The 24,797-nt window shown below is 40.9% G+C and overlaps 1 protein-coding gene across 1 annotated transcript in view; it reads left to right on the forward strand.

The window, feature by feature from the left end:
- Positions 1 to 10,791: 10,791 nt before the first annotated feature.
- Positions 10,792 to 24,797, forward strand: part of LOC150049181 (prolow-density lipoprotein receptor-related protein 1-like) — a 45,311-nt gene continuing 31,305 nt past the window's right edge. Inside the window, exons 1-12 of the mRNA XM_090353658.1 lie at positions 10,792 to 10,897; positions 12,031 to 12,396; positions 14,939 to 15,052; positions 16,466 to 16,585; positions 16,996 to 17,235; positions 18,057 to 18,170; positions 19,097 to 19,216; positions 21,457 to 21,582; positions 21,882 to 22,085; positions 23,083 to 23,251; positions 23,531 to 23,699; positions 24,533 to 24,758. Of these exons, the coding sequence (XP_090209784.1) occupies positions 10,792 to 10,897; positions 12,031 to 12,396; positions 14,939 to 15,052; positions 16,466 to 16,585; positions 16,996 to 17,235; positions 18,057 to 18,170; positions 19,097 to 19,216; positions 21,457 to 21,582; positions 21,882 to 22,085; positions 23,083 to 23,251; positions 23,531 to 23,699; positions 24,533 to 24,758 (2,074 nt within the window). The remainder of the gene's footprint in view (positions 10,898 to 12,030; positions 12,397 to 14,938; positions 15,053 to 16,465; positions 16,586 to 16,995; positions 17,236 to 18,056; positions 18,171 to 19,096; positions 19,217 to 21,456; positions 21,583 to 21,881; positions 22,086 to 23,082; positions 23,252 to 23,530; positions 23,700 to 24,532; positions 24,759 to 24,797) is intronic.

Raw genomic sequence — 24,797 nt, forward strand, 5'->3', positions numbered from 1 at the left:
ATAATTGTAGATATTATTCTGCATTTCTTTGGTGTATGTTTTTTCACTACAGGATAACTTTATTTGTCCTATTGGTATTATTTCTTTTTTCTAAAACTGTCAGGTGTAATAATAACCTTTTCTTCTTTTGGGGCCTGTACTGTTTTTTCACCTCAGGGTATTACCATTGTAGTATATAAAAATACAAACAAGAAAATTCAGTGTTGCCGGTTCAGAGTACCATTTTAAAGATCACAAATGAACCAACCAATAAAGCTAATGAAATAACTCATTTGAGGAAATAATTTTTTTCCTTAAATCTAAATTATAAGCAGCTAAGAGGCCCTGGTGCTCCGGCTTTGTCTGGCACTGTGCTGCCAGGTTGGCCAGGCATCTGCAGCGGGCCTCCTGCTCTGGCAGCTGCTTGCTGAGTTTTACCTTTTTTGATTCAGCAGCTGAGAGCATTTTCAGGTAAAAATCCCTCATGGTTTGTGGGTTGTCATCCTCTGGTCATGTCAGGTGGAGTTGCCTCCTCACCTGTTTTACTTCTTTACCTTCCCTAGGGAAAGCCAGGAAGCTCATCTGGGCCTGCAGTTCTCCTCCTGTTGCCTAGTTGTTTCCAGGGGCTTCAGAGTGTCCTTTTGAAGCACCCTCTGGTCCTCCAACTTGGTCAGCTCCTGCACTTGCTTCAGCTGCTCCAGCAGCTGGGTCTGCTGGTGCTGCTCCAGGGCCGCCTTCTCTGAGGTCAGCTGCTGACTGGAGACTATGTGTTGATCACAGGTGGCTCTGAGCTCCTGTGGCTGGGCCAGGCACTGGTCATGCAGGTCTTGATCTTAGCCACCTTTTTCCACTCTTCTAATTCTTCCTCTTGCTCATCCTGCAGATGTCAGGATGCTGGCGAGCTGCTCCTTCTCACTGCTCAGCCTGTGGGAAGCCTCCTGCAGCTGGGCTAGCTGATTTTTCAGCTCTCTGTTGTGCTCTCTGATGTGAAGTTGTTGCCCCAGTTTCTATAACTCCTGTATTTGGTAGGCCTGGGCCTGCAGCTGCTGCTCATCATGAGATGGCCCTGCAAGGGGCTGAAGCTCTGTCAGCTTCTCTCTCAATTCCATCAGGTTGGTCTCCAGGTCCAGCACCTGCCTGGCCCTTTGCTCTTTTTCCTCTCTCAGCTGCTTCAGTTTTCTCTGAGAGCTGCTGGACCTTCTCCATCCATGTGGACTTCTCCATCCTCAGGTCCTCTGCAAAGTTGTCTCTCTCCAACTTTAATGTGGTCACCAGACTTTTCATGTAGTCTAGTTGTCTTTTCAATGCTGCCTGCTCTACTAGTGCTTGTTGAAACATGAGAATTCTGATCTTCATGTTGGTGTTTTGTGTCCATAGCACTTTCAGCTTCTCCTGCAACTCAGGGTTCATTTTCTCCAGGTCTTCATAGCTTCTGTTTTTCTCCTGGAGCTGAAGCATCACATTATTCAGGTTTTCCATGAGCTTTTCAGTTTCATTCTGTGTGATGGTGACTGCAGACAATGTTATCTCTAGCTCTGTGACTTGCTGCTGTGAAGCCTGCAGACAACTGCCAACAGCTTCATGTTCCATCTCTATTACATTGACTATCTGTTGCCTTTAGGCCAGGGAAGACTGTAAATTGCCTTCTTCTGAAGCCAACATCTGTATTGATAGTGTGGATTTTCAGCTCTGTTTTCAATGTTTCTTGCACATATGCTATCTTCTCATTCTCTTTCTCATGTTGATCCTGCAGGTCTTTCTTTTCCTGCTTCAGTTGTTCAAGCTCCCTTCAGAGTTGTTGCTTTCTTACATTACTCAAGTCCAGGGCAAGCACCAGGTATTAGTAGCACCTCCCCAGATCCTTGGTGTTATTGGGATCTGTGACACTTTTGACCCTGGCAGCTTTGACTGTGTCCAAAGGCAGGGGAGGCCCTGGGTCAGCGTGATGTTTGGCTATCCCCTCAGTTGAATTTCAGTCCCCAGTGGTGTTTTCTTAGGGTTACCTCCCTTCTCAGTTTTCTTCTTTTCCTTGAATTTTGCAAGTCCATCAGGACAATTCTTTTGCTGGTATTCTTGCAGCAATTTTTTTCCTGAAACTATTTTTTTTTCTTCTTGTTTGTTCAGACATCTCAGCACTGGCGGGGGAAGATGGGGGCCTTATTCCCAGGCTCTCTGAAATCACCTCTATTCTCCCAGTCACTGACAACTATATCTATTTCCTACTATATCTCCAAAGCCATCTCAATTCTCTTGCTCATCATTCAGCCTCACTGCTGGCAGTGGTGTAAGCCACCAGAGAGGATACCAGTGATACTAGGAAACACGGAATGTGGGCATGGCACCAATTCCTCTATCCCACTCGTCAGAGAGAAACATGACATAGTAGGGGGTGTTGCCAGAATCTTGTGATCCAGGGAGAGTGAGTGGGATAATGATGACAGCTGCTCCTGAAGTCCCAGGCTCATCCAACTCTATCTAGTTTGGTTGGGGGCAAGAGTGGAACCTGCTTTAGCTGGATAGATGCACATTCTGCATGCTCCTTTGCTGGCTTCCCTCACACAGTGGTAGCCATCAGAGTGTCTTCCAGACTTCCAGTTATCCTCCAGGAAGTGGCACCAAGAAACACAGCTGTCTGCTTTGTCCAATGTTTTCCTGTCATCACTCCATGCAGAAGTAGTTCTGTTGTTCTCAGTGTGTTGCTGACACTTGTTTTCTGATCAGGGAGTCACTGAGGTTCATAATGTTCCTGATATAACCTGCTGTTTAGTCCCAGAAGGACTGGAGCTTTCAGGGACATCACAAGTATTTTTGTGCCACTCTTCCCCACTGCCTATCTCTCTTTCCCCTAGTCTTCCTCTCTGCCATGTTGTGAAATTGTGGTGGGCTTATTGCTGATGTGTTCTTCCTCCCTCTGTTCTGAGCACTAGAATCTGGCTTCTTCACTGTTCCATGTTTAACTTTACTCACCTTGCGGGGAACAAGATGCTTCCAGATTGTTTTGAGTTTGAGCAGGAGCATAATGCTTATTTCTCATCCTACATCTTGGCTCCTCTGCCAACTCTCAAGATGCATAATTTCTGTAGGGTTCTCTTCATGCTTGTTCCATCTGTGTGTGTGTGTGTGTGTGTGTGTGTGTGTGTGTGTGTGTGTGTGTGTGTGTTTCTATAGGAATCCAGTGACTTTCTCCCTATCGTATTAAACTTAGTAGGTAAACTCGAAATCTGCACACAAATAAGAAGGACCTTTAAAATGCAAACTACTATACTAATATTATTATTATAATGAAGATACGTTGACTCTAGATCACATGAAATTCAGGGTTTTACACTTTCTGTACTCTTACAATCTTATTTACTGAAATGAGAGTGTGATGTTGAAGCATTATAGAAGTCTATATAGTTGGGGCCGGGAGTTTGGCCTAGTGGTTAAAGTGCTTGCCTAGCATGCATGAAGATCCGGGTTCGATTCCTCGGTACCACATACATAGAAAAAAAAGCCAGAAGTGGTGCTAAGGCTCAAGTGGTAGAGCTCTAGCCTTGAGAAAGTTCAAGGACAGTGCTCAGGCCCTGAGCTCAAGCCCAGGACTGGCAAAAATAAATAAATAAAAAAAAGAAGTCTATATAGTCAAGTCTAGTCACTTTAGATCTAGTATAAATCACTATCTGAAAATTAATTTAGTATTTTTATGAATATATAGTTTTTATGAATATATAATTTTTTGAATATATAAATAGGCAGTAAGCACTAGTATTTTAATATGAATCTGTTAACTCAAAGGAAGTTGCAGTATCATTAAAAACCACACTTTGGAAGCTATCCTTTCAAGAAAAGTAGAGTTAAAAATTATACTCATCTTGGGAAATATAAGGACTATCTATAGACCATAGATGAGTTAATTTCTTCTAGTTTTATGTAATTTTTTTAAAAAAGGATTGTGTTATAAAAGTTATTGTATTTAGGTTTTTTTCTTGACCCCACAATGAAAACAGGATATTTCACTATACCATATTTAAATATAATCAGTGCCTAGGAGTTAATGGCCAAAGCATTCCTGGATCTGTTAGCCTTTAGTACTCCTATAAACTACAACAACAGTAGTATTTTAGTTTGTAAATGTAGATGTGGTAATGTTTTAAATGTAGATAACTGGATCTACATTCTGGAGCATTTGTGCTGTAATTGTAGATATTTGATTTATTGTAGTTTTTAATTTTTATGTTGAAATGACAATAAGGTCTGAGTAAGCACAAGTAATGTTTGCTTTTGCTCATTAGTCCAAACTGATATAAATGTGGACTAAAGTCCACTAAATTCATTTATTTTGTTAGATGAGGTCACCAAGTCCCTACTCCAGTGGGACTGACAGCTGCAGCAGAAGAAGAAACACAAGAGTGCATGATCACAAAGGCCACGTGAAGACATGGCAATGAAAGAGCTACTTCCAAACTTAGGATGAGAGGCTTCACTAGAAATCCAGCACCTTGACCTTGAATTTCTAATCTCTAGAAATGTGGGACAATAAACTTCTGCTGTTTAAGCTACCTAGTCTGCTGTGGCAAACCAGGATTTTTTTTTTTTTTGACAGTTGTGGGGCTTGAACTCTGGGCCTGAGTGCTGGCCCTAAACTCTTCAGCTCAAGGCTAGCACTCTGCCACCAAGCCACAGAGCCACTTCTAGTTTTCTGGTAGCTAATTGGAGGTAGGAGTCACAGACTTTTGAACCTGGGCTGGCTTTGAACCATGCCTCTTGAGTAGCTAGGATTACAAGCTTGAGCCATCAATGCCTGGCTGACTAAAAATACTTTTTTTTTTTTTGCCAGTCCTGAGCTTGAGCTCAGAGTCTGGGCACTGTCCTTTGACTTTCTCAAGACTAGAGCTCTACCACTTGAGCCTCAGCATCATTTCCGGCATTTTTCTATGTATATGGTACCGAAGATTCGAACCCGGGTCTTTGTGCATGCTAGGCAAACACTTTACCACTAGGCCAAACTCCCAGCCCATCTATAGAGAAAGCTTTGAATTTTAGAATCTTTGAATTGAAGCATAAAACTGCCTGTTATTATTGATGATGTCATTATGTCATAATATTTGCTAGTGCTGAGTGGCTACATTGGTCTCACAGTCCTGAGTGCTTCCTAAGTTGTCTTTGATTTGGCTTCACAGTGATCCAATGAGGGACACGATTATTATCTTCATTTCATAGCAGAGGAATGTACAGAGATAATCTCTTACCCCAAATCATGGCATTAATGAAGTGTTCTAGCTAGAATTTGAGCTCGGCTGTCATATCTCATATCTCAAGCTCTTAGTTATACCACTAACAGTTTCTAAATGAATAGTCAAAACTAAAATTTCAGTTAAGACTTGCTTTATATTTTTTATGAATTGATGAGTTCCAAATACAAAAATTTGCCATTCCCAGCATTTTGTTTGGGTGTCTTCCTCTATTTTCTTTTTCTAGCATAGTGCACTTTGGCTTAATGCCCTTGATTTATTCCTGCTGTGAATAGAAAATAGACCAATAGTATTTTTGCTTATTTTTTTTTCCAGATTAGCTCATTTTTGCTAGTTTCTACTTGAATAAAATACTTTTCTTTTTGTGTCTTCAGTATCTTTTCATTTGCATCTCTTCCCTTTCACAAATTTGAGGTTTATTTTAGATGTTTTACCCAAAGTAACTATTAGAGTATCTGTGTTTAAGAGGTTGTGTGTGTGTGTTTACTCACACTCAATAGATACTGAGTATTATTCTACAGAAGCAGTAAATTTGTAGAAAAACATAACTACAAAATAGGCTTTCAAAAATTTATTTCCTGTTGTTATAAAGGTGATGATGTACAGAGGGATTACAACGACATGAGTCAGGTAATGAGTACATTTCCTTTCCTACAGTCTTTTCCTAGTCCCTCCCTCCCATCTCCATCCAGGAGTTATATAGTTCACTTGCATCCGTGTCCAATGAGCTCCATGGTTTCAAGTTTTTACCCTTCTTCCCTTGAGTTCTGCTGTGCTGGGGAGAGGTAGGGCCACCCCTGGCTGTGTTTACCCTGTGAAGAAAGTTGTCCCTCCCCCAAGAAGATTTTCCTCCTCTTGGGTAGGACAGATGACTCCCATTGGTCAGATTCCTTTTCCCTGTTGAAAAGTAGCTCTGCAGTCTCTGCTTCTTGGGCCGAGTTATATGCTAACTGCTCTGATAGGGCCCCTGCTAGTATCAAAAATGGCATTCTTTTCAGGTGATGGGGAAGGGGCTACCTTCCAAATGCTGTTCTGGGAGAAGTGGGGATGTCTTTTGTGGGGTGTTCACGCTTTCACTTCGTTTTTCAGACTGTCCACAACCTGTGTCCATCTGTGGCCTTCAGGGTGACAATTTTTGCTCCTAGCCATCCAGTTTGCACTGGAGGAGAGTGAAAAGCCCCATGCACTCTATCTCTGGAGCTCTTGTCCTGGCTGTCCTGCTGTCACCACTGCCACTGGCCTGTGCACAAATCTGTGTTCTTACATAGGCTGCTTAAATTTTTCCTCTCTGGCTAAAACCTTTGTATTATTACGGCTCACTTGTTGTGACTCTCTGGCTGTGGACTTTTCACTAGTACCCTAAAACTGGTTTCTTAGCAAGAGCTCAGTTAGACCCTAGCTACACACCCACCATCTTCCTCCATATTCTCAACAGATGGGATTTACAAGGACATATGAGAAGGCAGCTGTCTTCCATTAATATCAGTAAATTGATTTTTGGAAATATAAAATAATGCTACTGTTCTGACTTTTTATTTTGGAACATAATGATTGTTTTTATAAAATATATCATTTATAATAACACATAATGGGTTAATGCTATTTTAACTATTTTTTTTAGATTTTTAGTTTTAAGGTATGGAAAATATTGTAGATATATTGATAAATAGGATTTTTTCAGGAGGATTATTTTTAATAATTCTTTCTTTTATGTGTCAATCTTGGGGTGTTAAATTCAAGGCCTGGGTGCTGTTCTTGAGCTGTTTTGCTCAAACCTAATGTTGAAGCCGTAGCTTCACTTCCATCTTTTTTGGTGGTTTTTTGGAGATTCTGACAGACTTTCTTGTCCAGACTGGCTTCAAGTTGTGATTCTCAGATCTTAACCACTCGAGTAGCTAGGATTACAGGCATGAGCCATTGGCACTCAGCTTAAAGCAATATTTATTTTTCGATATCAAAATATTCTTATTCTCTAACTCATCATTGGTTGTTTTGGAGTGAAACCGTAGTTTTTCTTCAGTTTTTAAATTCTGGATTAAATATATAAATGTGCTAGCATTCCTTTCACTCATTCTTCATGCAATCTGTCCACAACACAAGCTGTCATCCTGTTGAAATATCACATATCTGTCATCTCCTCAAAACCCAGAGAAGCGGCATTGATTTTGAGAGAATCCTGTCTATATCATAGCCACTGGCCACTCCTAGATTCTGGGCACATGTGGCTTTGAGGACAGATGATGGCTTCTTAGGTCACTGAGTAAAAGTGTCTGGCAATACCTCAGGTTATCAGCTTCTTCCCACATCTGCCCTTTCCTTCAGATTCCCCTTACTCACTCTCCCTCAGCTTCTGGAGCACCCAGGTCGTCTCCCACGCAGGAGTCTTTGTACTCTGCTTTCCTCTGCTTGCAGTGTTCTTTCTTTAAATATCTTTGTGGTTTGGTCTCTTACTTCCTTTGACTGCAGTGTTCAGTACATTTACATTTCATGAGCTTATTGATGTAAATCTATGTGTTGAGACCTACCATCTTACTGTTTGTTTTGCATTTGTCCCATCTGTTCTTTGCTTTAGCACCCCCCTCCCTTCTCCTATTGCTTTTGGATTTATTAGGCAATTTTGATAACCTTTTCTTTCCACTATTGGCTTACTGGCTTACTGGATTATTAACCTCTTTGTTTTGTATTTTCAGTGGTTGCTTTATGGTTTACAGTATTCGTGTTGGATTTATCACACTCTAGTTACTGTACCATTATACAAACAATAGCACTTGCACTGTCTCTCTTTTGAGTTACACTTATATATTTCACTTCAAAAATTCATCACCATTGTATTTGCTTTAAACAGTTGGTTATATTTTTAAGAAAATATTAAATGAGAAGTAATACCTTTTGTCTGCCTCTTAATATTTCTGGAGCTCTTTGTTTCTTATGTTGAATCAGCTTTTATCTGGTATTATTTTTCAACAGAAGCAATTTCCTTTAATTCTGCTTATAGTGCAGATCTGGTATGACAAGTTCTCTGTTTTGTTTATCTGATAAATTTATCACTTTACAGTGTCTTCATCTATTTACTTTTTTTCAAATATGGAACAGGAGGCTGACATTTGTTCTTGGGTAGGTTTATCTGAGCACTTTAAAAATGTTGCTCTATAGTTTTCTGGCTTCACAGTTTCTCATGAGAACTCTGCTGTTACTCTTATTGTTGTCTTACTGCACTGACATCTCTTTATGGTTATTGCATGACTAGTTTTCAGTTGTTTATATAAAACTTCATGTGGTATTTTTGTATTTATCCTGCTTGAATTATTGAATTTCTTAGATACTTTGGTTTATGATTTCTTTCAAACAACAATTAAAAGTTTTTTTGTTATTCTTTCTTCAAATATTTGCTGACTCTTTTTTGTCTATGACATATGCATATTGTACAACTTTATATTACATCACACATTAGTGAGGCTATTCTTATTTTAACTTTTGTTGCCCCATGCTTTATTCTGATATGCCCATAGCAATTTTTTATTAAAGTCATTTTTACTTTTGTTGAGGGGAGATGGGATACAAATGATTGCTAGTATTGTATGCAATTTGCGAATTGTTTACTTTACAATTTTTCAGTAACTTTTCTTTCTCTTCTCTCTGTGCATGGAATCCTCCCTACTCAAAGGGGATTCCTTATGCAGCTTTCTGAAACTCTTTTCTTTTTCTCTGAGACTCTTTTTTTTTTTGAAACTCCTTTTCTTTGAAACTCTTTCATTGAAACTCTGTCCTGTAAATTTGACCCTTTTCAGCCTTCCTGAATTCTCATGTCTGTTTCCTGAACTTAGCAAGACTGCTAGATCTGTTTGAGTTCACACTCTCTGGACCCAATGGGAAATTTCCCACAGGCAGAAAGCCTGGGCAAAGATAGAACATTTATTTCTCTTTTCCCAACATCCACTGCTCTCTTCTCTGAGACCTGAACTGCATTAATTATTTTCTAGATTTTAGTGATTTTCTTGTGGCTTATGCCGATGCATATTCTGAAACTCTGTAGACCCTCACTTTGGAGTGAAAGGTTTCCTCCTTTAAATATCTGTGTAGCATGATATCTCACAGCTAGTATTCTAAAACAGCAACTGCTTTTCCTCAGTACTCCATATTCCTTTTATTTTCTTTTGTCAGTCATGAGGGGCTTGAACTTTGGGTGTGGACATTGTCCCTGAGCTCTTCAGCTCAAGGCTCCAAAATAAGATGAAAACCAAATAAATGTCATTTCTGCATCCAAGAAACTCCAGGTAAGAAATCAACAGATTGATTTAAAGATTCAAGTTGAAGTCTAGTTAAGTGCTATGATGTGTAAGTCAGGCATTACCTGTTATGTAGGGGTGCTTGGAAGAGGTTTGATAAATCAGGTTTGGGGCCAGATCTTGTGTGATTTTGTTTATTGTGAAAGGCCAGACAAAACATTCTGAACCAGCTCTTCTTTTTTTTTTTTTTGCCAGTCCTGGGCTTGAGCTCAGGGCCTGAACACTGTCCTTGGACTTTCTCAAGGCTAGAGCTCTACCACTTGAGCCTCAGCACCACTTCTGGCTTTTTTCTATGTATGTGGTACTGAGGAATCAAACCCGGGTCTTCATGCATGCTAGGCAAGCACTTTAACCACTAGGCCAAACTCCTGGCCCCTGAACCAGTTCTTCTATCTTTAGTTTCCCTAAACACAAGTACTTCCTGATCTCTGCACTGATGACCAACCATGCAGAGACTTCTTTGTTTTTGTTAGTTAGGAAAGAATAAGTCAGAGAAGAACAAGAAACACAATCGTACTTTGTGCTGCAGTAACAAATTTATATAAATTTAGTTGCTTAAAGCAACATGAATTTATTATCCTACAATTCTGAAAATAGAAAACTGGAATAGATATTGTGATAACAAAAGTGTTGGCAAGTCAGCCTGGCAACTCTAGGAGAGAATACATTTCTTTGAATTTGCTGATGCTAGGACTTTCTTCCATTCTTTGTCTCAACCTATCAAGCTGGCAAGTGCATCACTCCACTCTCCACCTCCATGTGTCAATGCTTCTTCAGTGGTATGAACTATTATAAATAGTAATAATAAAGCTATTATTCAGATATGTATACATATAGGTCTATTCATATCTATATGACAACCTTATTATTGCATACGTGGTATATATAGGTGTGTGTATATATGTGTGTGTGTATATATATATATAATTAAGTATTTTGTCCCACCGTAGTGCCTGTGTTACAATGCTAGTTCCATGGCAATATGATAGAGCAGCTCAGACTAAGCTATTATGCAATCTCTATTAGCTGAGATTTGAACAAAAGGTATGAGACTCCAGTTCTAGGCATTTGCCCCACTGGCTTTAATGCCTTCCTATTAGAGATAGTCTATAGTTCTGTGTCCCCTCCCCACTTACCTTAAGATAGTCTTTCCAGTAAGCTGTGGTAGCCAAAATTGAAGTCTATTGTGTCTTCTACTTATATCCCTCTGCTCCTCCTTGCTCTCTCCCCTCCACATCTCCACCATCAAGCATGGTCTTCCCACCCCTGTTCTTCCCAGTACGGGGAGCCAGATGCTCCTTGTTCTGCACTTGCTAGTTGAGCTGGACAAGGTCCAAAGCCCCAAGCTGGTGAGTGGAGACCTCAGAAGGGACCACATCTGGCTTCACAGGACACTGGGTCAGTCCTTGCCCCCAGCTGTTGCCATAGAGCTTGGGTCACTCTCTCCAGTATGTGACCTAGTGCTGCAGCTGCTGTTTCAGGGGATGCTGTTTCAGGGGATCTTGGTTAGGATCACCTTGTTAAACATCTAAAATAATCTGGCCCCAATGCCTCTACATTTCAGCAAGAAATCAATATAGCAACTTCAGGAGCTATTTCTGTTGTTAAAACCAGACAGATCTTTTTAATTGGCTTCTGAAATCAGAGCATACAACAAATGTAAAGAAAACTTTAGAGCATATGGCATTCTGGAGTCAAGTGTAGTTTGATGAAACCACAGTGAATGTGAAGAGGAGGTATTATTTAAAAGAAAGCTGTTGGACTCCAGTGTTACAGATAGAATCTAAGAAGGCACTTTGCAATTCATTTTTTTATTTCTATTTCTTCTTAGTGTTTTAGTGCATTCGTGCCTACAACCCATAAATGAATGTTCCTTGTCACTTTAACATAATCAATTCTAACTCCATCATGTTCTTTCCAAGAAACTGACAGGCATCTCTGCTACTAAACTAGGAGAATGGAATGTCACAGCATGGCTGCAGGGACAGGATGGGCTAGGTGCAGGAGAAGCCTATCCCACACTCTTTCCTCAACTGTCCTGTCTGAAACAAGATGACCATTAAGCTAATCCAGCCTGAGACCCCTTGGGGAAAATGGCTGATGCTGATTGAGACTCATCAAACTCTACCTGGCAGTCTAGGTCATATTGTTAACTAGAGCTCTCACTTCTGTCCATCACACAAATTGAAAGGGGGAATGGTGGTCTCCCTGGCTTTCATGGTAGAACTCTTAGTTGTCTGCTTGAGGGCTCTGGATCTGTCATCACAGGCACCAGCTCCCGAGTCTGCCTAGGCACCGCTTGGAAGACAGGAAGGAGTCAGGAGAAAAATTCTGGAAGAGGAAAGCATCTGAGGGAGGGAGAGAGAGACACAGAGAGAGAGCCAGAGACAGAGACAGAGAGAGACACAGAGAGCCAGAGACAGAGAGAAAGAGACAGAGTAAAGAGCCAAGGAGACAGGGCGCAGGTCACCGCAGGATCCCTTGGCGACAAAGTCCCCCACCTCCACCCTCCCAATCCCCTTTCCAATGAGCGGTGGCCCCGGAGCCTAGAGCCCGCCCCGGCGGCCCCGCGCCCTCCTGGCTCCTCCCTTCGAGCCGGCCCCGCACTCGGAGCCCGCGCCGCGCTCAGTCCCGGGTCCCCGCCATGGGCTGCGCGACATCGCTTCTCCTGCTTTCTCTGGTGCTGGTCGCTCTGGGCAGCGTCAGGGGCGCGGTGGAGGGTGAGTGGGGTTCACTCCGGAAATCTGCAGGGTGCCAGGCTGCTGGCTACCTGGGCGCTTCAGGGTCGGGAGGTGAAGAACTCGGGGTACCCTTATGTGATGTGTGCTGTCCCCAGTTCTGCAGCTCCTGGTTACAGAGGAGGGTCCAAGACCTCTTTAGAGGCCCCAGATCTGCAGGTGGGAGGGAGGGGAGGGGAGCTCAGGGGCCAAGCGGGCACCTTTCCTTCCCAGTGTCCTTGCTCGGGTAGGAAAAGGGGTTCCCCCCTCCCCGACCGGACAGGGCTCCCCGCCCCAAGGCTCGGTTCGCTTTCTAGCCCTGGTCTCCGCAGCAGTGTGGCCCCAGAGGAACAGGACCGCTGGAAGAGGTGCCAGAAAGGGGTTCAAGGGACTTGTGTGGCACTTGTGGATACCACTGGATAAGCACATCTCAGGGAGGGAGGGAGCTGGCTGGGGCTTCTTGGGCTGCCCGGATGCGCCCAGTTCTCAAAGCAGGGAGTCATATTTCCTGGTTGTTGTTGGAGAAGCCCAGTATTTGTGAAGCCCACCAGCAAGTGCTTCCCTGGACAGCAGACTTCCTCTCCTCCTCTCCCCTCCAGGAAGCGTGTGTGTGTGTGTGTGTGTGTGTGTGTGTGTGTGTGTGTGTGTGTGTGTGTGTGTTTACACAAGCTTGAACTCAGGACCTTTTTCTATCCATGCTGGCACTGTACCACCTGAGTCACACCTCTTCTTTTGGCTTTTTGCTGGTTAAGTGGAGGCAAGGGTCTTTCAGAGTTGTGTGCTCTGGATAGCTTCAAACACTGGTCCTCAGAACCCACTTTTCTGAGTAGCAGGTGGTTTCAGACACAGGCACCAGCAGGGAAGTCATTTGAATTTATGCAGGCTTTTTTGGTTAACCACACTGGAGGAGTTGTCATTTAACAAGGAATAGTGAATCTTTCATGAGGGATTGTAACCTGTGGATTTGCTCTTCTCCTGTGTAGCATCTCTGCTCTGATTTACCTTGCCACAGGGCTTCTGAAAGAGGATTTAAGTTACTTGTCCTTTTGTTTCTTTTTTCCTTACTAGGTAGTGCTTTTCAACCCTTTCCAGTATGTTGACATCTTTATATCTGTTTTAGAATGGCACATAATCATTGCACTTGATCTATTAACAAGAGAATTTAATATGTAAATTCATTATACATTATTACAAATACATTACACATCATAGATATATAGCAAGCAGCTACCTATGTTAGAACTGTAATTTTTGAGACCAGTCTGTAGATAATGTGTAGAATCCATCTGCAGGGGTTAGTATTTAAGGGTTACAGTCAATCCTAATTGAGTTCCATTTGGGAAGATGATCGGGAAGAAGCAACAAGAGTTAATGCTTTTGTTTACCAAGTATGCGAGTGCTCATGGAATCCCAATATCTCCCCCTTGTAAAGCCTCACTTACCAGCATCATTGAATAAACAAGAAAATGAGATCCTAAGAGGAAAATAACTCTGAAGATACATTGACAGTAAATGGTCTAATCTAAGCTCTAGCCCAGATGATCTGTTGACTGAGCCTGCCCCCACAGTAGTAATTACTGATATTAAATGGTCTCAACCTAATAGTATTGTCCCAGTTCACTGAGATAGCCTGGATAGAATAGGAGTGATGCTAACATGGTTAGTTGTCCAATAACCAACACTATTTCCTGAGTGTAAACCAAGAGATGAAATCTAGACAGCCTTTTGTGGTTCATTTCAATCCCACAAAAAAAAAACTTTTCTCTGGGAGTAGGATTTACTGGCTTTTCCTTGCATTATGCAGAGACGTCTACCGATACGTATCACATGTTTATATTGTCCAGGAACCAATGACTGGCTTTTTTTCCCTCTTATGGGAATGTTATGTCAGTATTGTAAATTAAGTATACTCAGACCTTACTGTCGCTTCCGTCTATGGACCATAAATGTTATGCTTGTTGCTGTGTGTTTGTGTGTGCGTTGTTGGTGTTGTTGTGCCAGTCCTGAGGCTTGAATGCTGTCTTTTAGCTTTTTTTTTTTTGCTCAATGCTAATGCTCTACAGCTTGAACCACAGCTCCATTTCTGGATTTCTGCTGATTAATTGGAGATAAGAGTCTCACAGACATTCCTTCCCGGGCTGGATTTGAACCATGATCATCAAATCTCAGTATCCTGAGTAGCTAGGATTATAAACATGAGTCACCAGTGTCTGGTTCAGCCTTGAATAAGACATGCAGTATAAATCAATCTCTACCAAATAAATGAAAACTCAGAAATACTTATGTCCAGCTATTAGGGTATTTTTTTTTATAAAGGAAGGGGTTATTTAGGATCCAAAATTTAAATCTATTTTAAAATATGTCAGTACATATCTAAGAGTAAATGAATCAAATACTTAAGTATTCTCACCACAAGTCTTTGAGACATAATCAGAGCTGAAGTAAGTACCAGTGTTTCCTGGTGTATACTTACAAGTGAGCCCCCATTCTACCAGGTAAACAAGTCAGCACACAACAAGGCAACAACTCCACACATGGGCAAGAACTTGTTTCTATGGATTGTCACTGGGGAGCTATGTGGGTTGGGGTTGATGAGTCCTGCCTACTTGAAGGAAGGTCTTTCAAAATGATTGTCAACAGTTGCTTATCATGAAATCATGCTCCATTGTACCAAAGGAAGCCAGACATTCTCATGACTCTGCTTCTTGGTCATCTAATGCAGATAAAGTGGGGTGTAACAGGACAAGGCAAGCTGCTTGTGGAGACAAATGCATTCCCGTGGCCTGGCTGTGTAACGGCCAGCAAGAGTGCCCGGATGGGACCGACGAGCAGTGCGGTAAGCATGACTCAAGACTGTGGGTGACATTAATCAGGATGCATTGTATCCGTGAACTGCTTTGTTAAGTGGTAACTCCCTGGTACAACTACTTAAAGATAATTTTTTTTCTTTTTAAATAAGACTATTTTATGAATCTGGCACTGATTGGCAAGTAGACATAGAACATTGCTAATGGAAAATCTGAACTGCTCTAAAGCCCAAAGTTTGTAAACATCAACATGATGCCACAAACGAAAAATTCTGCATCCAGATCTTGGGGATAGGTTAGTGGCAAAATGCAGAAGCAGTTATAAACATTTCAAAATGATCTTTGAATACAGTATAGATGAAACATCCATGAATTTTGTCTTTGCATTTGGGTCTTATCCCCAAAATATCTCATTACTACAAATATTAAAACATTAAAAATTTGGAATATGGGGGGCCGGGAGTTTGGCCTAGTGGTAGAGTGGTTGCCTCGCATGCACAAAGAGCTGGGTTTGATTCCTCGGTACCCCACATACATAGCAAAAAGCCAGAAGTGGTGCTAAGGCTCAAGTGGTAGAGTGCTAGCCTTGAGAAAAGTCCAAGGACAGTGCTCAGGCCCTGAGCCCAAGCCCAGGACTGGCAAAAAAAAAAAAAAAAAACTTTGGAATATGAAATACCTGTGATCTCAGTTATAACAGGTAGGTTGTTGCAGGCTGTCAGCAGGTAGGCCAGGGATGTGTCTTCAAATATATTGCTATCACCATTACCATAACAAGGTCTACAATTTAGTCATAATCATCAGCAGAAATATTATTCCAACTAGACTAATTCATAGAACAGAAAACCTTTGGAGATTATGGTGCACAGAATTGCTTTTGTATACAACCAACTGGTTAAGCTCCAGTATGGAGCTCAAGTTCCAGTACTGGTGTGTGTGCATACACACGCGCGCACACACACACATGCACACACACACACACACCTATAGAAGAAAATCAAACAGTCAAAACTACAAAACTTCAAAGACCAACATAGTGGTAAATATGGGGACGTAAAATTATTTAAGTACACTAAATGTAATAAAATCAACTTCTTCTGTCATGCTAGCCACATAGTTCAAGTGCTCAGTTGTCACCTATGACTAGTTCCTACCACTGTAGACAGAACAGATATGAGACATGGCCATTGTCACAGCAGGTTTCATTGGATAGCAGTGATGCTCTAGACAAATGACGGGAAGCGCGTTCTTTATCAGGGTGCTGGGCATCATCCCTTGTCAAGAAGAGGCACTATGGGCTATCATAAAGGAGAAGCATGATAAAGATAAGCAGGTTCAGGATTGACTCCAGTGACAAGTTGTAGAGAAATTAGTCCTCTGCCAATTAAATAAATAAATAAATAAAAGCTACCTGAACCCTGAAAAACTCATCTGATGACTTTCAGAGAAGGCATGTGGGGGACACAGCCACGCCTGGCAGTGCGATGATGGCAAATGCATTTCTATCGGATGGCTTTGTGATGGCACCAAAGACTGCTTGGATGGCTCTGATGAAGTCAATTGTGGTATGTATGACTTAGTTTCCCTCTTCTGTCAGCTCTGTTTATTACCAAGATTCATTAGCATCCACAATATTGTATGAAACAATGAAGACATTAGGTAGCCTGACACCATGTGTGATATGGCCAGACATATGTTATACTATCTCTGATTTTATAAGAGACTTTTCAATTTATTTCTTCTTTTCTTTGCTTTTTTCCCCAAGCTGACTCAAATTGTGAGTATTTTACCTTATTGATTTTTGAACACATCTTTGGAGTAATAGGTGAATATACAAAATTCAGACCATGTCCCTAGTGGTTTGCATTTCATTGCTTTTCTATAGACTAAATTCATGAGCAAGACCTACGTGATGTGGGGACACAGGTTTGTGTCCCACCTCTGCTTCACTCAGCTACCTTTTCCTGCCTTGCAGAGGGATCAACAGCATGTCCACACCCGAAAGTCCAGTGTCCAGGGAAACTTCAATGTCTGGATGCCTGGGAACTCTGTGTTGCCCACCAGAATTCTACAGATGAGTCTGACACAGCTCACTTTCCCCAGAGCCATTGCTTACATGGGCAGTGGCAGTGCCACAACAAGGTTTGTGTCATGGACAACTGGAGATGTGATGGCACTGACCAGTGTGGCGACTCTTCTGATGAGGAAGCCTGTGGTGAGCCTACTTCCTTCCCCACATGTTTTCAAGGGCAGGCTGGACTAGGAGGGATGCTTTAGAAGTTTGCATTTTAATTTATATGACCAAGACTGCCATCCTAGATCAAAAAGCAGGAGCGATAGCATAGTTATCCATGGAAACATACAGCAGTGCTTGAAATGAAACTCTTGCAATGATTGCTCTAAGTATTGCCTTAAAAAATTCTCAGTATGGCTCATCTTAGAACACCTAAGTCCCTATTTATGAAGGAGGACTAATGGCAGATGACCCATGGTCTTGTGTAGTGATTAGGGAAGGGGAACTTTTTCCTTCAAGGAGAAACACCCTCAAGAGCTTGGCAAAATGCTATACTTCTCTCCTGGACCCCACATGCTCCCTGTACTGGTTCTTCTGACTTCTGCATAAAGCATAATCCCACCCAATCTCCTCTAGAGTTAACTTTGTAATATCTAATATTTTTAGATTCCAACATTTTTACAATGAAGAAAAATCCAATTCTTTAGAGTGCTTTTACAAGAGAAGATATATATATATGTATATAAATATATATATGTATATAAATATATATATATACCATTCCAGTTGTAACTATTTAATTCTAGATCCATCAAGAGTTTCAATACAGTCCTAGGTATTTTAACACCTTTATGATCTAGAGGCATACTTCTTTGATCAATGGCTCTGAGAGGATGAAACACTCTTTCCTATATAGAATTCCCTTAGTTTATAGAAATAGTAACACTTTTCCCACAGAAAAAACTTTCTGTTTTCATATTCTCTACAAGTACTAATGAAGGAATGCTTAACTCCTGACATAGCTTCCTGTCCAGCAGACACAGTTAGGTGTGATGAAAACAAGTGCATCCCAGAATCTCTGATGTGCAATGGAGAAGCAGACTGTGCAGATGGCACTGATGAATCTACTTCATGTGGTAAGAAACCAATCACTGGGGTATCAGTGTGTGAGAAGTAATGCACCTACTATATAGCCAATGAAACTGTAACCCTGTATGCATTACAATAAAGAATAAAAAAAGAAATCAATTGCTTAGCTGAGGGTGAGAAAATAGGAGTGAACAGCTAATGCTGTCAGAGATGTTAATTCGTTGAGAGAATACTCAGAAAAGTATTTCAAACTACATGGTCTCTGAAATTCATAATGCAAACATAAATTATATATGTATATATATATACACCTTCAGAGATGTGTCTTCAAATGTTAGTGATATCATTGTCAGAAAAAGTTCCATGCCTGAGATTTAGGTTTAACCCTGTGCAATGACCCTGACATGCCTGTAGAAAGGGCAGAGTGGGCATTCTACATCACCATGTTGTCATCTGCTTCTTAAATGCCTCCCAAATCTTCTCTTACATATTTTTTAGTGAAATCTTGTTAGTAGTCTTAAAAGCTGCCAAAGCAATTTTGTACCCAAAGGATACAAGCCAATGATACTAAAAGCATAACAATGGGACAAACAAAATAATAGGTTTTGAGTCCTATGTAGAGAATCCATTAGTGTGTGGAAATCAGTACCTCATGTCCTGAAGTAAAGGACCTGACACTCCTGCATTCCAGGAAAAAAATCTTGCCCCTCCACAGGAGAATAATAAAGATACTAGTACTTGAGATTGTCTAAGCTGTTGGCCTGGAAAGATATACCTGTGTGCCACTGCTAGAATTCATGTCATTCTTTTCATAGTCTTCCCTCAAGCTCCATGTACCCAGGCCAGAGGGTTAGGTCAATGGTGATCCATAACAAAGTCATCTGTTCCTCACTTAGCTGTCAAAGTTAACACGGTTCAGATGGTGATTCTCCACTCTGTTCAATTGTTTTGACTGTTGCCTTGTCTCCACTAGGTAGAAACTGCTCCCTAGTGAACGGGGGCTGTGAGGGGCCTTGCAGTGACACTCCCTGGGGAATCCAGTGCTCTTGCACATCAGGGTGGCAGTTACAACCTGATGGGCAGAGTTGTAGAGGTTAGAACTCATTGCTTCCTCTCTTTTCAGATACTTTTTATTTGGTAACACAATATAAATTATACCATTTTAGCCATATTTAAGTGTGCCATTTGTTAGCTGTAAGTACCTCCATGATGTTGTGTAACCATCCTCACTGTGTATTTCTAGAATTTTCCATTGTTGCCAGTAAAGACTGTCTTCCCACAGAGTGGTAAGTCTTCACTCCTTTCTCCCTTGTTCCCTAGTAACCTTGACTGACTTTTTTTTGTCTTTTGTGATGTTTTAAACTCTAAATTCTTTGTATAAGTAGAATCATACAATGTTTGTCCTTTCGTGTCTGGTTTATAACAGCAAGCATATCCTCAGAATGCATCAAGATTCCTTTGTTTTTAAGACAGAAAAAATTCTTACCTATTTATCTATGGATGAAACATTTGGGTTGTTTTTGCTACTGTGAATAATACCGATATGAGCATTGATGTGCAAATACCTGTTTAAATCCCTGGTTTCAGTTCACTGTCTTGTGTTTTGGAAGTGGAATGACTTTTTTTTCCTGAGTAATCATCAAACCATTTTCCATAGTGACTGTGCCATTTAATACTCCCACCGAATCCTGTCCATGCTTATTTTCAGCCTCTGTGGCAATTGCAGGTCAATTGCCTACTGAAAATACATCAGATTTTATACCCTTCTTTCACAGGGCCTAAAGGGTTTCGGTCATGAAATAAATAGATTTGTTATTTCATCCCTAAGGTCCATGGAGTAAGTGTCAGTATAAACTCTAAAATTAGAGTTTGCTGAATATCCAACTGTTCGGGCTAGCAGACCTTCAAGTGTCACAGTCTTTAAGTTGTGTTTCACTGTCAAATAGGATTATGGTACATGAATGGTAAATAAATTTCACCAATAATTAGAAAGGTTTTGGTTCTACTCTGTCGCACTGTGTACAAAAAAAATCCAGGGTGGTATTTCAGATGAAAAGGTGATGAGCAGGACAAAGGCTCTGTTGGCCTGATGCCTTGACCTAAGGGAAGACCAGCTCTACCATAAGCCTCAAGGATTATCCCTACTTAGTAATGCCCGCTCTCTTCCTGGTTCCACCAGTAACCCGAGTTACCGGAAGGCTGTAGGAAAAACAAACTTGCTCAGCAGCATTGCATTTACAGTAGTTCTTACGTTAATAGTTTATCAAGAGTTCTATGAGCCTATTTAAAGTTTATTCGTTTTAATTACATTTGAATACTGATATCTAAACTTATTTCTAGACTAAATCAATGATTTAATCTATTACATTTGCCACTTGTTTAATTCTAGTATTCAGATGGATGTAGGGTTTATTTGGTTTTTTTTTTGCCTTGAACTCAGGGCCTGAGCACTGTCCTTGGGCTATCTCAAGGCTAGAGCTCTACCACTTGAGCCTCAGCAACATTACCGGCTTTTTTTTTTCTATGTATGTGGTACTGAGGAATCAAACCTGGGTCTTCATGCATGCTAAGCAGCAGTCTACCACTAGGCCAAATTCTTGGCCCCTGGATGTAGGTTTTGAACATCCTCTGTTCCAGGATCCTGAAGCCCCCGACTTGATTTTCTGATCCACGGCAGGACTTCGTTGGCCACTAAGTTTGCAGTAGCTCTACACTGATTACTTTTCTGGAATGGTAGGGCATGATTCTCCTTTGGGATCTTGTAGCTCTGAAAGGAAAAACATTTTCCCATAAAAGTTCTTCAGGAACTATTTTCCTTAATGGTAAAAAATAAATAAATCTCCCCTAGTTTTGTAACTCACAATCTAAAGAGTTCCTATGATCAACTTTGAGAATCAATAGTACCTTATTAAATTCTACCAACTATATCTAAATGCTTTATACCTTTTCCGTTATCTTAGATGAGTTATTCCATGGTACCCAGTGAAGTCTAGATCCTACCACTATCATTCTGAAATAATTTCTGGCTGAGTTGGCAAAGTCTACATCCCAGGAATATTGCTAGGATAACACAGATCAGTATTCTATACTAGCCAAATATCTTGGGTGCCTATATTACAATTTCTGTTAACTTATAATCACTATATAGCTGTAACTATAACTATAAATGCATATACATATATATATACATACATACATACATATAAAACTATTCCAAATCCTAGCATAATCATTTCCACATGTTCAAAAAGCATATGGAAATGGCTCAAAAGAACTATGATACTGAAGATGTTGCTCCCAGGTTATTTCTAACTTACAACTCTCTGTCATCAGATATAGATGAGTGCTCCATGGCATACAGTCCATGTGGCCAACTCTGTCACAACACACCAGGCTCTTATTCCTGTGACTGTATTCAAGGTTACCAGCTTTATAATGGCACCGACTGTCAAGCTATAGGTAAGTTAATTAAGCAAGGCCAACCTTCTGTATATTGTTAGCCATGATTATAGAGAAAAGTGATATATACAATTGGTACTAGAGATGACATTACTCTTTCCATACAGAAGTGGTCTCTCTAATCGTCAGTGCTCAAGCTGTCAGTTGTAATAACAGTTTTTAATGGTGTCCTGTGAATATGCTTAGTGCGATGCTTGGGATAAGTAGATCTGGACAAGGAAAATAGGGTAATACCTTTAGTTAACAGGAAATACCTGAAAAAAGATTCATAATAATGTTGTTATTGCTTTCTATTGCAGATGATGATGTTAAAATTCTTATTGCATCAGAGCAAGAGCTTGGTATCCTGGATCGAAAGACAGGCATCTATGAGACATTGATACCAATAAAATCGAGGCCCTGTTCTATTACATACAACCTTGAAAGAAGCATGTACTTCTGGGTGGATGAAGTTTTAAATGTGTTTGTCCTTGGGAAGCCAACCTCTCTTCCTCTGTACCCAGGTTAAGAGTCTTAGCTGCTTAAAACTATATATGTTAACCAGTGCCAACTTTAAAAAATATTACCAGCTTTAAAAAAAGTAAAAATAGTTATCATTTTTGGTGGTTTCAGTCCACAATCAGTGGCCATATTAATTTAGGCCTGTGATGAGATAAGGACATCATAGTAAACATATTTGGTGGAGGAAGCTTCTCACTGTAGGGTAGCCAGGAAGCAAAGAGAAGGAGGAAAAGACTAGTGCCTCATCATTCCAATCAAAGAATATTAACAATGTCCTAAAACATTCCACTAAGCTTCACCTCTTAAAGATTTCTACTAGTAGTGTTCCCATTATGAGACCAAGATTTTTAACACACAGAAACTTTAAAGAACACCTCACATCCAAACGATAACACTGGTCAAACATAGTGTAAGAAGCACATCCATCCTTGTGGACCATCTCCTGTCAGAAAGCACTAGTATATAAAAAGCCCAATGTGACATAAGACTGGCAGTTTATCTGCATGGGGGGCCTCATAGAACGTTACTTATGACATAAAGGAATTAAGTCTTGGGATATAGTCTCAGGTAGATCTGTGACCGTGGGCAAGTTTTTCACCCCTTTTTGTTTGCCTTCTTTACTAGCTAGTACTTGCCTTACTGGGTCAGTGAGGGGATTAAACTAGACACTGCATGTGAAGGGTTTGGTAAAATGGCTGGAACGTAGAAACGTTGTGGGGTGCAATTAAGTGGCAGAGCTCTTGAATTTCTCCCTCTGGCTAGTGCCTGAGCAGAAGCTGTAGGCGCTCAGATTCCCCGCTTTTTCTTCTACCTTCCATGCAACTTCTGCACATTGGAAACACCCTCGTTTATCTCTGGCCTTTCTTTCTTGGGTCTCATTTACCTTACTTTATAACCTGAAATCTGAAGACTTAGAAGAATCAGGTCTAAGTTTCGGTTTCCAAGGTAGGAGAGACATAAAAGCATGCAGGAATGTAATGCCATTTTCTGTGTCCCTAGAACTTACATCCGTGAACAGTGTCTCTTTGGACTGGTTTACCGGCCAGTTGTACTGGACTAGCAGCTCTGCAAGAGTCATCTGGGCTGGCTTAAGTGATGGCCGAGGCTACGTCAAGGTCTTGGAAAAGGATGTTGTGCCAGAACAGCTAGTTTTATTTCCTGAAAAGAAGTAAGTAGTTTCTTTTGAAACTACATCATTTGAAATCAATAGGATAAGCTTTTAAAACTAGATGCCACATGCTCCCACAAGAACTTCAGATCGAAGATTATGCAGCCAAATTTTCCTGAACCTAGTGAGGGTAGAAGCAGACATCTTTAGCATCATAAGCTACACAGTAGTTTGAAGTTCCTATGAGAAAGCCCATTTTTCTCAATGGGCTGTCCAGAATAATGTGTGCCTGCATGCTAGTGGGAAAGACCCTTCAACACCTTGTTCTCCTGATGGCAGGTACTTGTACTGGGTAAATCAAGGTGAGGAAGGGGTGAGGACTCTTGAAGCTGCAGGAATGGATGGCTCCGACAGGAAGGTGCTGGCAGTTGTGACGGCAGAGAAACCTTTAGGGCTGACACTTGACCACCTGAATGGCAGACTCTACTGGATCAGTGGCTATAAAAAGGTACACAGATAGGTCTGGAGGATAAGGTAAACTGTTTTAGTTGAAGGTTGGTAGGACTCTGAAGCTAAGTAGCTATGTACAATGTTCTCTTATATCTTATATCAACTCTAAACTACCTTCTGGGTATGAAAATTGAGGAAAAACAAGGTAGGACTACAAATTGTTTGTGAGGTGGACAGACTAGGTGTAACTACATAGCATCTCTAGGCAATGCATCTGGGAGACTTGATGTGCTTTTCTAACATATTCTATATTAGATTATATTGGAAGTTCTCATTAGTGCAAGCCATGGTCTGTGTGATACCTTCGGTACAACAATCTTTTAAGTTTTTCAGACTACATCCATCAAAGTAAATAGTATTTATTTAGGTAATTCAGAAATACTTTTTATACTTAGATTTCTAAGTTTTAATGTTGCAGCTCACGGTCTCTCATTTTCAGAAATGCCAAACTGAAAGACAAGAATGTAAAAAATCACAGGCTTGTGAGTCATGCTGCTAGGCCTGAAATTTCCTGGCTGTGATTTTTGTCTAGCTATGTTGCCCTCTCTGAAAGTTATAGAATATCTGCCTTATAAGGCTGTTTGGAGAACAGAGAGAAAGAACTTTATACAGTGTCTATATTTAAATCCTAAGTTAGAGTAACCTCTTTTCCAACACATTTGTACAAGAAGCAGTGCTGTTAACTTTAGTATTGGCATCCATGAGTCTTCTTGTCATCTGCATCAAGCTGATATCAAGTACAGATATGAATCAATGCCCAAGCTGTTGGGGGTGGGAGAGACACTAACATCAGTTATTTGTAATATCATGCTCTCACGAGATCTCCTTCAGTCTGTAGAGACAGTGAAAGTGGATGGCCGCGGGAGGCACACCTTTCCTAAGATCTTCTTGGAATATGAAGCCCCAATAGGACTAGCTGTATTTGACAACTCTTTCTTCTGGGCAAATGAAACACAGCTGTTTCATACCTCGCCCCACAATCCTAGGGAGAGAAAGATGTTATTGGATGCTTCTGTGTCTGCATTTTCAGTCTTCCACAAGTCCCAGCAGCCTACAAGTAAGTACAAGGCTTACTTGGGAAATGTTGAATCAGAAC

Source organism: Megascapheus bottae, chromosome 20 (genome assembly GCF_031878675.1).
Source record: "Megascapheus bottae isolate mThoBot1 chromosome 20, mThoBot2.hap1, whole genome shotgun sequence".
Classification (NCBI taxonomy): domain Eukaryota; kingdom Metazoa; phylum Chordata; class Mammalia; order Rodentia; family Geomyidae; genus Megascapheus; species Megascapheus bottae.